The 16,084-nt window shown below is 37.7% G+C and overlaps 1 protein-coding gene across 3 annotated transcripts; it reads right to left on the bottom strand.

The window, feature by feature from the left end:
- Positions 1 to 236: 236 nt before the first annotated feature.
- foxn4 (forkhead box N4) lies at positions 237 to 10,674 on the bottom strand. 3 transcript variants are annotated; one of them, XM_059548616.1, is made up of 10 exons: positions 9,507 to 10,674; positions 8,826 to 8,914; positions 5,048 to 5,211; positions 3,015 to 3,106; positions 2,791 to 2,883; positions 2,574 to 2,695; positions 2,367 to 2,463; positions 2,050 to 2,257; positions 906 to 1,292; positions 237 to 799 (listed from the first exon to the last, which is right to left on the bottom strand). In XM_059548616.1, exons 2-10 carry the CDS (start codon positions 8,909 to 8,911, stop codon positions 549 to 551), a joined length of 1,500 nt encoding a protein of 499 aa, XP_059404599.1. In that variant the 5' UTR covers positions 8,912 to 8,914; positions 9,507 to 10,674; the 3' UTR covers positions 237 to 548. The 3 variants fall into 3 exon arrangements, with proteins under 3 accessions (XP_059404599.1, XP_059404601.1, XP_059404600.1); XM_059548618.1 differs by lacking the exon at positions 9,507 to 10,674 and having other exon boundaries at positions 5,048 to 5,186; positions 8,826 to 8,896; XM_059548617.1 differs by lacking the exons at positions 8,826 to 8,914; positions 9,507 to 10,674 and adding an exon at positions 5,454 to 5,612.
- Positions 10,675 to 16,084: the final 5,410 nt, after the last annotated feature.

Genomic DNA, 16,084 nt, shown 5'->3' with positions numbered 1-16,084 from the left:
ACAACTACAGTTACAAGGCTAACAGTTAAATGGACAAAATGAAAAGAAAAGTTCCTTTTATGGTACAGAAAAAAGCTTGGCAACACCCAAAATCATAATTCCCATAATTTGATCTTTGTTCTTTAGGTGTTGTGTTAACTTGCGTTATTTTGCATTGGGTGTATAATGATAACAGCATTAGTTCATATGATTACATCTGGCCACAAAGCCAATATTGCGATCTGCACTTGTCCTTATCAATCCCACTTTCTTACCATGTAAATTCTCAAAAAAAAAAAAAAACAATTGCTGATTTGGTCCATTCAAACCCAATGCAATTTATATAGTCAATGCAAATGACACCTTGCATATTGTGACATCACCATAACTGCTACTCATTTTAGTTCAGAATATCGTTATGTTGTCTTTCTGATGTTTTTTGGCTGCCTTGGGAGAAATCTGTTGCAGTATGTTTTTTGGAGTCTGACACACTTGAAAGCTTGGATTGAAAGCATTATAGATGGTCCTGGGAAGTAAAGCTCAGCTTGCTTTATTTCTTGTAGGTGCAATTAAAGCAAAACGATAGGCTTTGTTCCTCCTTGTGTGTTCATATACTGGTTAGAAAGGGCATCCATAGCCGAGTATGAAGAGTAGAGGCCTGTCATCTGCAGGTCTGGGTAAGACAGTCCTCCTGCATTGGACACAGGCGTGACATTGCCAGTGTCCAGGTCACAGTCAGACAGCCGAAGTGGGGAGTTACTGAGTGTACCTAATGTCTCCAGGTTAAAGCTGTCATCCTTCATGTCCTCCCAGAGGTTTTCTGTAATCAGAAGAGGTGAACTCTGTTAAATATCAGCCTACAAACAAACGTTCTGTGGCTTTCAAAATTGTAATGTTAATTGAATATTGACATAGGTAATGCTGACCTTGCCAGGTGAAGTCCATAATACTTGGGTCCAGTGTGTCCACCTCTGAATTCACGTCAGTGTGAACTGTGTAGAAGTCGCTGTGCTGCTTGGCAGGATGCTGAGGGAGGGAGCTGTTAGTCAGGTCAGGGACGGTGTGGAAAGGGGGTGTCTGAGCAGGAGCAGGGGAGGCCGGAGCCAAGCGAGACTGATTCTGGAGCTGCAGTTGCAAGTGCTGATGCATAGGGTGGCACTGTAGAGAAAGAGTGACCACTGGTTGGGGCTGCATCTGAGCCGGTATTGGGAGAGTCGGCCCTGGTGGGCAGCTGGGCAAGCGTGTCATGCCAGTATCAATAGACTTTTTTCTGCAGCTCTCCGGTCTGTCTGTAATGAGTTTGTCTAATTCATCTGGGGAAATAAAAGTATCAAAACAGGACAATATTAATAATTATACTTTATTAAACTATATTTCTGCTCTAGTTTCTGTACTACTTCAGCTTACTCTTTGCATAGAGATAACATTAACATTGTTGGTTCTTGTATGTATCCACATATTATATATTGCTGAAGTCCTCCTGAATGGATGATTCGGACTAAGGTAATAATTAAATGGTCTCTTTTTCACTTCTATTCGGGTGTTTTCCACCCTTATTTTGACATTTCACCTCAAATGCTGAAAAACTGTTTATATAGAGTGCAGTGTTTCTGTAACTGTCCAAAGCATGTGTATATAAGCCACGTGATTGGATGTCTGTTGCTAAGTGTATAGCTGTAACATTCTAACACCGCTCTGTTTCACACTGTACAAGGCTGGCACCGCAATGTGGGGTTAACGCAGCAAAAAAGGTGCTAACTCTGTGTGAAATGTTCCTTTATCCAGGGTTAAAAGCAGGCTTTAGCATGACATTAACCAAGTTTTAGCGCAGTGTGAAAAGCCCTATGTGATGATGGGTGATGTGATGGGCACATTAGTCAATTTTAGAATGCATTGCTTTTTTATTTGTCATGTGTCTTCCTTGTTACAGGGTGCATATTTCTGCATGAGTATGCTTTGACTTGAGCCGGCCTTAAATGTAAGAAAATTTACTGCTGTGATGCTAGAGTGTTGGGGGCTTGTTGTTAGAGCAAAGATGTCATTCTAAGATAATAGTCAAAGACTGAAGACCTGGATTGGCCATGCTTCGACGGATGGCAGGAAGATCTTTGCGCTTCCATTTTTGCATCTCTTCCTCCATTTTGTCAATCTTTGCAGGATTGAGTGCCCAAAGACAGCCCTTTCTGGAGGAACCACTCATCTTGTTCTCCACCTTCTCAAAGCACTTGTTCAAGGACAGGTTGTGGCGTACAGAATTCTTCCATCCATCAGGTGCTGTCTGAGAAGCATAGTAATCAACAATATACTATAAGTAACATTTATTTGATTCCATGGTGTGTCGGCTTAGTTTATCTATTCACCATCGTTATTTTACATAAATTCCTCACCTTGAAATAAGGGAAGTGCTCTTTCATAAAGCTGTAGATCTCACTAACAGGAAGGCTGCCTGTTTTGCTGTTTTTCAAAGCCATGGCAATCAGACAGCTGAGAATAGATGATTTCAGACACAGTAAACTTGAAATAAATCAAATCTTGTTCCCTTTCCAGAGAATTATAATGTTATTCAGAGGCTGTCACCGTGAACTTTATTTCACCTGTAGGAGTAGATGGGTTTAGGGAAAGTCTTGGGCTGCAAGTCCTGGTTGTGAGCAGTAATACGGGGTTGAGGAAACAGACTCTGGCTGTTGTAGTTGCCATAAAGTCCACCGGGAGAACACTAAAAAATATAGCACAGAAGTGGTATTTTCAAAAAGGTAAATTAAATTCCTGTTCTTAACGGTCTTTACAAATCATCCCAACTACTAAACCAACCTGTTGGTTTGCCTGAGTGAAAGTGAGCACTTGCTGTGGGGCGGTCTGGTACACTGATGTGGCACACGGAAACCCAGGGGAAAACTGAGGCATCTACAGAAACAACAGAATAAATCTATAAACACAAGATTATTTTAGCTCTATTACAAATGTTAATTCAGTTCTGAATAGGTTATATACGTAATATGAATTTGTTCGAAATGTTAATCTGAATCATCACTCACCCTACTGATGGCCAGAGGGCTGTGCTGCATTTCACTCTGTAGATGAATCACAGATCCTGCTCCTCCTGCGACCGTCATACTATTCAGCTGGACTGAAATTTGGAATTTTTTAGTTTTTTTTTTTTTTAGAAACCAAAAGTTGGATTTGGTTATTAAATAGGGATTTATTTACTGTTAAGGCACAGCTTTCTAATAATCCTTTGTATATTTACAGAACTGGGTCGAAGAAAAGTCTAAAGTCTGACAGACAAATCAACATGGATGTGAATAAGTAACAGAATTTAATTAAATCACTGGTTAATGCTAAGGTGTTTGTCTAAGATAACCAGAATTTATATATATATATATATATATATATATATATATACAACCCGAATTCCGGAAAAGTTGGGACGTTTTTTAAATTTTAATAAAATGAAAACTAAAAGACTTTCAAATCACATGAGCCAATATTTTATTCACAATAGAACATAGATAACATAGCAAATGTTTAAACTGAGAAAGTTTACAATTTTATGCACAAAATGAGCTCATTTCAATTTTGATTTCTGCTACAGGTCTCAAAATAGTTGGGACGGGGCATGTTTACCATGGTGTAGCATCTCCTTTTCTTTTCAAAACAGTTTGAAGACGTCTGTGCATTGAGGCTATGAGTTGCTGGAGTTTTGCTGTTGGAATTTGGTCCCATTCTTGCCTTATATAGATTTCCAGCTGCTGAAGAGTTCGTGGTCGTCTTTGACGTATTTTTCGTTTAATGATGCGCCAAATGTTCTCTATAGGTGAAAGATCTGGACTGCAGGCAGGCCAGGTTAGCACCCGGACTCTTCTACGACGAAGCCATGCTGTTTTTATAGCTGCAGTATGTGGTTTTGCATTGTCCTGCTGAAATAAACAAGGCCTTCCCTGAAATAGACGTTGTTTGGAGGGAAGCATATGTTGCTCTAAAACCTTTCTATACCTTTCAGCATTCACAGAGCCTTCCAAAACATGCAAGCTGCCCATACCGTATGCACTTATGCACCCCCATACCATCAGAGATGCTGGCTTTTGAACTGAACGCTGAAAACATGCTGGAAGGTCTCCCTCCTCTTTAGCCCGGAGGACACGGCGTCCTATTTTCCAACAAGAATGTCAAATTGGGACTCGTCTGACCATAAAACACTATTCCACTTTGAAATAGTCCATTTTAAATGAGCCTTGGCCCACAGGACACGACGGCGCTTCTGGACCATGTTCACATATGGCTTCCTTTTTGCATGATAGAGCTTTAGTTGGCATCTGCTGATGGCACGGCGGATTGTGTTTACCGACAGTGGTTTCTGAAAGTATTCCTGGGCCCATTTAGTAATGTCATTGACACAATCATGCCGATGAGTGATGCAGTGTCGTCTGAGAGCCCGAAGACCACGGGCATCCAATAAAGGTCTCCGGCCTTGTCCCTTACGCACAGAGATTTCTCCAGTTTCTCTGAATCTTTTGATGATGTTATGCACTGTAGATGATGAGATTTGCAAAGCCTTTGCAATTTGACGTTGAGGAACATTGTTTTTAAAGTTTTCCAAAAAAAATTTACGCAGTCTTTCACAGATTGGAGAGCCTCTGCCCATCTTTACTTCTGAGAGACTCTGCTTCTCTAAGACAAAGCTTTTATAGCTAATCATGTTACAGACCTGATATCAATTAACTTAATTAATCACTAGATGTTCTCCCAGCTGAATCTTTTCAAAACTGCTTGCTTTTTTAGCCATTTGTTGCCCCCGTGCCAACTTTTTTGAGACCTGTAGCAGGCATTAAATTTTAAATGAGCTAATTAAGTGGATAAAAGTGTAAAATTTCTCAGTTTAAACATTTGCTACGTTATCTATGTTCTATTGTGAATAAAATATTGGCTCATGTGATTTGAAACTCCTTTAGTTTTCATTTTATTAAAATTTTAAAAACGTCCCAACTTTTCCGGAATTCGGGTTGTATTCTCTCTATTCTAATTATACAGTCTATCACAGTCATATTTTTTCAACAGTAAATCTCCTGACCTGTCTGCCGCTCCAGCAGGCTGTTCTGGGCAGAACTGGCAAAATCAGGCCGTCCAGATCCTATCTGCTGCAGTCTGGGAACATCCACAGAGGTAAGCCAGGACAGCGACTGAAGATCACCAGGCAGCTCGTCCTTTAGCTGTGAAGGGTCAGTAGTCAGGAGTCTGCAAAAACACATTATAGCTCTGCGTAAAGCACAAATATTTTATTTTATTTTATGTGAAAAAAAGAAAGAATAACTTTTGCCATGAGGGTGAACAAAAATTGCACTCTAAGCATTCAACCAAATTTTGCCAACACAAACTAATACTATTCTTTTCGCAGGTTTTTCTTATAAATAGATAAAAGATGAGAAAGTCCTCTTGTAAATCTATTGTTTTGGGAATAGAAATAAAAACACTCTTACCCTCTGATCTAATCCAGTGCAGGGCAGAGTTATTTACTCAACTATTTCTTCATTTGGACTAAGCAACAAGAAAGCAGAGAAACCCTCTTGAATTCTCTCCACACTCGCTATTCAGTCCAATAATTGTGGTCGCTATGACAACCCTCACTTTTCAGTTATTTTGGGTGTCTGGACACTTCAGTGCCCCCCTCTCTATTAAACCAACCTCTAACGGTCAGGTGACCACAGCCTTCTTCACTGTCATTGGCTGAATCATATGTAAACAACGCATGAGATCATTTGAAACATGGGTATGTGGCACACGTTGCCTGCAACAGTTGGTCCAGCCCCATTGAAAAATGATCACCTATTGTGTCCCAAACGACAAATCTGCACAGCGGCACGTGGCTCTATTGTCCCCTCAACCCCCAAAGACCCTTCGTTGATTGTCTTTACCGTTTTTTAACCAACCCCTTGTATTAATCTACTGGAATGACAGGCTCACACAACAGAGAAAAATAGGATGCCATCTGTTTCCCTGTCCCTTTCCACCCAACCCCTGTCCCCTTCTGCCCCCTCCTCCTGCCTGGGGGCATTAGACAGTACCTAAGGGGGGTAGCTGGGAGGGAATCATTGAAGGAGTTGGAAGTCAAACCGCACTGCACACACAGTCTGCCACCTGAATAAATTACAGCATTGAAGGAAGAACTTGGGGACATGGCCTTGAGCACCCTGATTTCTCTGCTTTGTAGCTTCTGAATAATTATCCTTTAAACACACACACACACACACTTGCTAGCATGAAGCCTTAGATACCGAACATGTCAACACTACACTGTCATGTGCTTTGAAATGTCTTCTTATGCCTGTCCACATACAAAGACATGAAAAGACACCTTGCAAAGGGACTAGGAAATTTTAACACCTGGCTTTATGAGACCTGCTTCTTATTGATGAGTGTTTTCTGCTTTCTGATGAGTGTTAACATTTAATAGAATAAAAATTGATTTCTACTCCCTTTCATTTTATAGCTGAATTAGTTTCAAATATCGATTTCCTCATTAATATTGCTCTTTATTAATTTCTTAAGCCAATATTAACTTATGATATTTCATAAGTGTAATTTAACATTAAAACAGCATTTGTGAAATGTTATCCTAAAGGACTTAAGAACTTGGGATAAAAGTGTTTGCCACAAGCTTATGTTTATATGGGTAACACTTTATAATAACTTTCATAAATAAATCATTAAAAAACATTATATAATGCTTAATGGATCATTAGTCAATATATATTCAAAGAGTAAGAAACGTGAGATAATGTGCTTGTTTGGTTTGGTGGTATGGGTAGGTTTAAGGGCTGGTTAAAGGGTCAACAGTGTACAGTGGTCAAATTGATTATAAGGGAACACAGTTTAATATGTTATATATTATATTATATTATATTATATTATATTATATTATATTATATTATATTATATTATATTATATTATATTATATTATATTATATTATATTATATGAACAATATAATATATATACATTATATGAACAAGTATTTTCTTTTAAAAAATTATTTGTTTGCTCCTGTTTATTTTTGATTCAACTGATATCCTGATTAATGATATACTGAAGATTAGCATACTAATGTGAGTGTTGAGGCAATAAAAACATTTTTTGCACCAAAATTACAATCTGTTATTTCTTTAGCCAGCATTTAGCTAAACTTAACCAGCCACCCACAAACACAAACCTTGTTACGTTAGCTAAAAGCCCAGTGTCCATAAAGATCCTAAATTATTAGCAACCGTTTATAAACATTTACCGGTACAAATGATGAATAGTTTCAACTTTAGATTGGCTACTGCAAAACCATTTACAAATGGTTATTAAATGATTAGTAAAGATGTGTGAATAGAGTAAATTCAGGTCTTTCTGGACACTTTTTGCCAAGCCTGTGTGTGCTTCTCTCTTTGGTATTAAAGATTAGTAAACATTTATAAACATTTGCAAATGATGAATAGTTTCCATTTTGGATTGGGTACTGTAAAAACATGAAGAAATAATTAATAGATCATTTGTTAAGATGATTAAATAGAGGTATACACAACAAACAAAGACCAACAAATGAAGATCATATGAACTGAAAGTTTACTAACATTTGTAAGCATTTCAATTTACTTTAAATAATCATATGTTAATCATTAGATAATGTTTAGTACGTTCATTAGTAAACATTAACAAGAACATTATCTCATATTTGTAGCAATGTGAATATATATTAACTAATAATCTGTTAAGCATTATATAATGTTTGTTAATAATTTATAAATGAAAGTAATTCTAAAGTGTTACCTTTATATGTAATTAATTGCCACAACAACCGTTAAACTCCTTCATGTTGTTACATATTATATATATAAATATAGACAATAAATTTCTATTATATGTTTAATAAAATATTATAGAAAATATTTTATATTATAATGTATATATATTATATTTTAGTGTGTAGAATCCTTCACACAAAGCCTGAGAACTTGGATCGTAAACTGATTTTGACATGACTATAACCGATAATTTAATGTTGCCAAGAAGAGCATCCACTTGTCCTGCCAGACAATGGCTGCACTGTAATGTCAGAAGCACATAAATAATTAATTTTAAAACGTTGTCTTACACTGCAGGTTTGAGATTGATGCACAGATATAATAAAAGGAAATAATAATAAAAGTATTCGTTACAGAATATAACTGTGCTTCAGTAATTAGGAGGAGACGGGGCTTTATTTCGGAAAGAATTCATAACATGCCACATAAACTCAAATTTAGGATCATCAAGAAATGGGGGCCTACATCCTTGTACTTATTAGCATTTCTGAAATCTTATTGTAAACCCAGCTGTGTATTGTACAGTTTACGGTCATTAGGGTGCAGTTATACAAGTATATAAAAAATGATTTTATTTGCTCATTGATGCAAACCATTACGTGTCCCACAGAAAGGGGGAGGCGGGCGCACACAGTCACGGTTTATCACAGCTCAAGTCGCCCTCGTTTACATTCTAATTGGGAGCCACTTCTCCTTGTGACCCGTGGGGGCCCCCGCCAAGGTCCTCAATCCCTCCGTGTGCCGACAGCGGGCGTGTAAACAGAGCTGATGCTTTCTGACAGATCCATTCAGAGCAAAGATGATGTATTCTCTCGCTCCTTTCTTTTTTCACAAACCCCAATTCCCTGCCTCTCAAAACACACCTTTATTTTACAGAATAGGGAAGGAGGAGATTGTATCAAGATTAGCAGCGCTCTTCTTCTTCCCGAAATTATCTTTTTATTCTCTAATCTGCTCAAAGTTCAAAAGCAATGGGTTCAGCCATCAAAGGAAATCACCCCCTACCTGTAGTCTTGTGCAGAGATGTGGTGGCTTTGTACAGGGTTTTCGTGAATTCCTGACATCCTGGTTGTAATTCCACTTTCAATCATCTCCTGACAGATAAAATGCAAGTAAATGAACAATGCAAAGAGGAGAATAAAATAAATTTTAGAAATGTGCATATGGTCCTGAGAGTGCAAATACACATAGTACAAATAATTGACTTTTTCCAAAAAAAAAGAAAGAAAAAAAGAAAGAAAGAAAAACCTTCTGACACGAAAGCACCACATGGCAACCTGAATACATGACTTTGCTCATATAAGTAAATTAGGAAATCACCAACAAAAACTTGACACATAATAACTAAGTGATCAAGAAAATAAAAATTAATTAAATTCAATTTTATCTATTACATTTTTACACTGTTGATGTGATATTTGCTTTGTTGACAAAACTGAGATCATCAGACGTCATCAGTCACCGTTAACTTACATGTCAGTCGGCTCGCGCGTCTCAATATTTAATATAGCCACGTAATATTGAATTTAACAGAAAACGTTAAGTATTTCTTCAAAGCACCAGCTAATAAATAAAGTAATATATTTATGTCACACATCAGTGTTCATGCTGTATTGGGCTAACGTTATATGTCGGCTGCCTCTAGACTTATTTTAAAATATCAATAATAAAAACATTAAATCTTACCTGTTAATGCTGAAGTTGTCCTGAGGTATAGAAAATCTTGGATAACGAGACAGAGGAAAGCTCTACTTTTGGTCGGGGCACTTGTTGTCCCGCAAGAAAAAAACAACAACAACCGTTTTTTAAATTTCCCTCGTCCGTGAGGTTCGCTCTTGACGGGCATGCGCACTCTGTGCACACGCAGCGCGAGCCGTGTAGAGGGGAGGGGGTCTCGCGCTCTGACTGACAGCTGTTTTCTTGCCTCCACAATCACGTGAATTATCTCTGTCAGTGCATCTCACCTACTGGTTTCCAATGTTTTTTATTCAGTCATTACTTCTCTTCTGCTAGATAAGCGTTTTCTCCGTGTTTTCTTTGTGCAGTAGTCCACTGGTACGCTTTTACAGGTCCGGTACAGCTTCTGTTCCCCTCAAAATATAAATGAACAAAACTGAGTTTAGACAAAATCCCCTGGTTCTGCTGGAAGCAACGTTTTACACAATGCGGATTCCTATAAACTCGGGAAAAAAACGATTATAACTTCTATAAACCCGGAGACATTTAACAAGTTTATCACGAGCAGTGATTTCCATGTTCACCTGTAGCCATAGACAACACAAAATAACACAAATAACAGATCCTAATGTTGTTCACTTATTTTAAGTAGAAACATTATTTGTATGCAGGTCTAAAGGACGATGCATCCTCTCCGCGCGGGTCTGTGAGATATTCTGTCCCAATAAGAGCAGTAGTTCAGTGTACTGCTCTTGATTTAACCGCCTTTGAAGCCGCGTCGTTTGGTTACACCGCGGCGGGAAAAACGCGCTGAGTGGCGCGCGCTGCACTTGACAGATATCTCACAGATATGACAGGCTCGCCTCGGGGCTCGAAATGTAAGAACACGCAGTGACTTAAAGGCTCTCCTTTGAAATAAATATGAACGACAGCAAATAATGATATTGACAATACACAAAGTGTGTTTGATTTAAAACGGTTTACAGTCATTTATATGGACACTTGAACTACGTGCACTAATCTAATTATGCAACTTCAGGTATTGTAATTAATGAAAGTAAGATTAACGTTTAATATTTGGATAGTGGATAGCGGATAAAGGAAGCCAAAATAAGTGCATAGCAGCTACCAGAAAAGGGCACTTCCACAGTTCTTCATAATTTGATAAATTTCTGTTTGTCTTTAAACGTTACTTAAGGAAACTTTTTGAATTTTGAAATATAGGCTTGGTTTTAAATCCTGTGGGAAGTGATCCGGCCAGTGACGTTAATTGAGTCGAATCACATGGGACACTACAGATGGTAAATCGCGAAGTCACAATCAATGCGAGCTTGCAACGGACAAAAAGACGCTCCCACAGAGGGGCACTGGGTCCTAAAGCCCGTGTGGGCTTCTGGTTCTCTCAGGCTCAGTCACTGGATTGCATGCACTATTTGCAAAGTTTATAATGTTATGGGAAAGATATTGTAAACAATGCATACTGTATTAAAACCAGTCAGTTTGATTAAGTTACCTAATTTTAGATTAAACAGGATGCTCCCAGACGTATCACACCTGGTTTATTTTAATTATTAAATTTTTTTTCTTATTGTTTTTCGTTATATATTAGTGTTTTTTGTTACTAGTCAAGTTGTTTAGTTAATGTTTATAGCATTGTTTTAGTGTATATTTTATGTCTATTACCCTATTGGTATGTTTCACCTTTGTCTATTTGTTCATTGGACATGGTTTAAAGAAATGACACTTTTGAGAGTTATTATGTGGCCTTCTATTTTGTCGTTTTTATGTGTGTTTATTTTAAGCAAAAATCAGATTTAGTGACTGAATTCGGTTATATTATCATTATTGCTTAACCAATATTTTTCTACATTTTGGCTGACATGTGCATGCAGCTTGATTTATGACTTTATATTATTTTTGTGGGTTGAAACTTTCTCAGCACTTTAGGTTTAGAAGATGTCCTGTTTATATTGTTAATCAAAATTGTCATCTTGCATTTACCTGAAGCTTATTACCAGTTTTAGCATTTTTATATTGTTTTAACCAAATCAATTGTAGAGTGAGGTCATTCTTAGTCTGTTCTCACCTCTGTTGGACCACTGTCTCCCAGTCTATACCCAGGACAACACTGGACCACAGCAGAGGAAGTTTGGTCTTAAGATCCATCTTTGAGTCAGAGGGAAATCTCATTAGGAAATCTTAAAGAAGGTTTAGAGTCACATGGTCAAGAGTGGTGTCCATTGATAAATGATTAGCAAAAATGTTGGTTCTCCTGAGACAAATATGGCTGCAAGAAGAAAGCATCTGAAAAATGTTAGTAAAAATATGGCATCTGCTTACCTATCTCCTGTCTCAGCTTTTCCAGCATCCCTTTTTTGGAATGATTTTTTTACTGAATCTAAAATAAAAGCTGCATTTGTGTTTTTAAGTGAGTAAAATATTTGATACATATGCTTTTTTATACACTAGAGCTCATACTCAAGGAGAACATTTAAGATACTCTTAGAATGAAATGCAAATCAAGATGATCTTTAAATTGAGGCAGTTGTGGCCTAAGCGAGTAAGTGTATGCGCACTTGGATGGGTTAAATACAGAGCACAAATTCAGGGCTAAACCACCTGAATAAGGGGAGGTGAGGAAAGACTTCAAAACCCTTTAGGTACCTATAATGTTGCAAAATTCAATATGTTTGCTTGTGTTAAACGTGATCAAGCTTTACAACTTAATCTGTATTGCAACATCATTGACTAGCAAAAATGCAATAGAGTGCCTTGGCCTACATAGAAAACATTTGTAACACAAGTCCCCTTGTGTAAGTGGTCACCTCCTATTCTTCTGTTTCTTTTCTGACCTTCAAAGTGCCAGTTCAAACACCACGTCTTGGGGGTCACCAATCAGGTCACCTCTTGACACTTGTCTTGACCTTTGGTCATATCAGCAGGTCATGGCTGATCTAAACTCTGACAGGGAAAGTGAATGAAAGCTTTCTTCTCTCTGCTATTCATTTAACACTTATTCAAAAACAACTTGCTTTGTCCCAATTGGCTTACGTCAAAACGGTTGCCTTTTGGTTGATCTGTTTGAAGATGCCTTGGGTAACCTGTGCGAAAAAGTATTTTAGGATCACTCCCAATGGCACGTGGAGAGTAATTGAAAAGCCACTAGGTAAGTCTGGAAGCTTTGATTGTATATTCGTTAATTACAAATGAAAATCAAACCAATGAATGAAACCAAAGTATATGATAACTATTGTTATATAGAATGCAATTTCTTATCTATTTATTGTTTTTTCTAGCTCATACTACTCATCAAGAATCCCAAAGTAAAAAAACCAATGAAACATAGCTAATACTGAGAAAAGAGCACATGAAAACGAGAGAGCGAGGTGGGATTTTCTGTGGGAACGCGGCAAAGCTGGTGTTATAATACACCCTTATTCTCAGCTTGGAATCTCTAATGGGAAAATCAAGTGCTGTGACTCCTGTATAATAGGATTTGCCGGGTCTCGTGCTGCATCAGGGCCCAGTGGGCAGCACAAAGCCTGTTAAGGCTGGACAAGCATTACTAGAAAGGGGGGTGTGGAGCAGAATGGGCCTGTGGTGTAAGGGGGTGAAGGTAGCCTTGACAACAGAGGTTGTGAATGGGACAATTTTCAATATGACTGTGGATAGATGTGTAGTCCTACCTTCACACTGCAATGGACTAGCTGTTTGCAATAGACACAGGACTATAAGGCTATTTAATGAGAGCTTCTCATCTCAACAAGTTTAAAGTAATATTCTGCATTCAGTACAAATTAACTCTATAATTCACCCTTCTGCGGAACACTAAAGAAGATATTTTAAAGAATACTGGTCACCGAACAGTTTGGTGACAAATGATTTCCATTCTATGGAAAAAATACTGAGACTCAAAATATCTTCTTTTGTGTTCCACAGAAGGAAAAGAAGTCAGTCATATAGTTTTGGAAAAACTTTAGGGAGAGTAAATGATAACAGAATTTAAAATTTGGGGTGAACTATCATTTTAAACTGAGTCAACAGCATTTTTGTCATAATGACTGATTACCAAAAAAAAAAAAACTTTTTTTCCTTTAAAAATGCATAAATCTGGGTTACAGCGAGGCACTTACATTTGAAGTGAAAGGGGCTGATGCATTATTGTTAATATACTCACTGCTTTAGTAGTAGAAACATAAACAACATGCATGTTAACATGATTTTAGTGTGAAATAAATTCACATGTAATTTCTGTGTAGTTATATCCAATTTTACAGTTATGTTGCCATGACAGCAGAATGCCATAACCCCTAAAACAATGTTTAAACAGCTTTAAAAATCAAATACTGCATGAGTTTTGACAGAATTATTATTGTAAGCATTTATATAAATTAGAAGCTTCGCATTTCTGCATTTTTTAAATTCTAGCAAATTTGGCCCATTCACTTCCATTGTAAATGCATCACTGTAACTTCTGTCTTTATTTATTTATTCATCCTTTAATTAATGAATCCATTTGTTCATTAAATGGAGATACATTGCTAATGATTGAGTTTATTTGTATTGAAAGGTGAATTTTTATTTAGTTAGAGTTACATTCCAAACCTGTTCATAATAGATAATAAAAGTTGATAAGAAAGTTCTAAGTGCACTCCAGTGGAAACTGGCCTTACACGTCACCTTGAAATTTGCTAGAGTGAAAATGAACATCACATGCCTGTCAAGCTTGACACAGTATAGCTCACACACTTAAGATTCAAGGCAAGTGCGGTAGGAAACTCAATCTTTTCTGCTGGATTATTTCGGTCATTAGTAGAGCGAAAAGAGACACCAGTCAGTCGTATCAAGCATGAGTCAGATAACAAGACAAAGGGAAAATAAGGTTGGGCTTCATAGTCATCACTGTCTAAAACCTCTTCCAGTCTAGTCCATCCAAAAACCATGTGTAGTAATTGTTTATAGGCCCGACTAAATTTTAGAACAAGCTGTGATTGAATGGCTAACATATGCTGGTTGAGTCCTGAGCCAGCTGGCTTCAAGTGGCCAAGAGCATGGAGGAGTGCCATCTGCCCCGATGACAACTTTATTGAGTCTCTCTCTAACTCACTGTTTGAATGCATGGTGGTTAATTAGCCATTAGTCTATTTCCCTAATCAAAGATCAGAAACAGGAGCCGCACTGTTGTAATGATTGGTTTTACTGTAGCAGCGTTAGAGGACTGGGGGAAGGGTTGATTTCCACGTTTAGTCGGATTGTGTTTCTGTATCTTTGTGTTACACCCAGAGCAGTGGTAGACACCTAGGTAAGCACTGAATAAGATCTCTGGTTCTCTGAACCCCCTCCTGACTGAACCATGAATCATTAAATACCCAGGCCTTGCCAACAGAACATGGGTCATTTCTGCGATGAGCACAGCAATAATAGATGGGCATCCTCTCTGCGTTTGAGCCACCTTAGTTTGAACTGCTCGCAAGCCTTGTTAGAAAAACCTTTGAAGTTTTTGGAGAAAAATTGTATCAAGATTGTTTTTAGATCCACAGTGAAATTTTGGGGTGTTCCATGGCACATGTCGGGATGGTAGGATTTGCTTGGCTCTAGCTGGACGTGAAAGGACTTTTTAGGACAGTGTTGGTCTGGATGCGAGTAGTTCTCATATTTTGATCGGCAGCTGACCAAAGATGCAGGTACGACCTGTTTGCATGTGTCTAGATATATTTGATTGAGTGTATTTTACTGAACATACGTTCTAACTGCAATAATCTTTATAATCATCCAGAAATATTTTGCAGCAAAGAAAACAATAGTATAGAAATAATGATGAAAAGCAAATATAAAAAAAAGATCAAAAAGAAGCAACACTTTCAGCATTCAAAGTGACCATTAACATGCCTCTTTTTCTATTTTTGGTTTCTGATTCCTGTTTGTTTTTTTCCGTCAGCTTCAGTGTAGTGCAATATCCAATATATCACCCAGCTGATTAATCACAAGCTGTAAACCTGTCAAAACTTCAAGTTCCTTTACTCTGAGTAAAGAGAGATGTAACTAGACCTCACCGTTCACTTTAGGAGAGTGCTATTTTCCATTTTGTCTAGTCTTTCCTATTCTTGGCTAGGCCTTCTGAGGAGTAGGATGTCTTTGCTGTATCTTTCTTTCTCTTCCTCTATTCTCCCTTCTCTCCTTCCCTCCCTTTCTGATTTGATCGAGGTCATCTAAACTCAGCCGCAACTGACACTTTAGACCAGGCTGAAGGACTATCTCTTAATTAAAAGACAATAGCTTTTATACCAAAGAGGGAAGCCGATGTACTTGATGTGACAAAAGACTGACAAGCCTTGTGACTTAAATGATTTGTGTCTCTATGGCTATTTTACTTTCTATGAAAGAGATTAAATCTTCCAACTAAAGAAATAGAAAAAAAAAACTGATGTCTTGACTTTGGGCCTCAGCATTGTTTTTCCTTTTCTTACAGGCTACACAGTCATGAAAATATGGTCGACCTTAATAGTTTTATGAATGCTTACAGTATTTAATTTGGTTTAGAAATTGGCGGGCAAGAAACCTTGAAGTTCATTATGTGATGCATGGTA

Source organism: Carassius carassius, chromosome 4 (assembly GCF_963082965.1).
Source record: "Carassius carassius chromosome 4, fCarCar2.1, whole genome shotgun sequence".
Lineage (NCBI taxonomy): Eukaryota > Metazoa > Chordata > Actinopteri > Cypriniformes > Cyprinidae > Carassius > Carassius carassius.
The sequence above is the reverse complement of the archived record's forward strand: the minus strand, read 5'-3'. Positions and strand labels throughout refer to the sequence as shown.

Excerpts from the sequence above, each read along its gene's own strand:
- foxn4 (XM_059548616.1), bottom strand. The coding sequence starts at position 8,911 with ATGATTGAAAGTGGAATTACAACCAGGATGTCAGGAATTCACGAAAAC. Across the intron at positions 2,464-2,573 it reads AAACCCATCTACTCCTACAG|CTGTCTGATTGCCATGGCTT; the intron begins GTGAAATAAAGT and ends ATCTATTCTCAG. Across the intron at positions 800-905 it reads TATGGACTTCACCTGGCAAG|AAAACCTCTGGGAGGACATG; the intron begins GTCAGCATTACC and ends TTCTGATTACAG.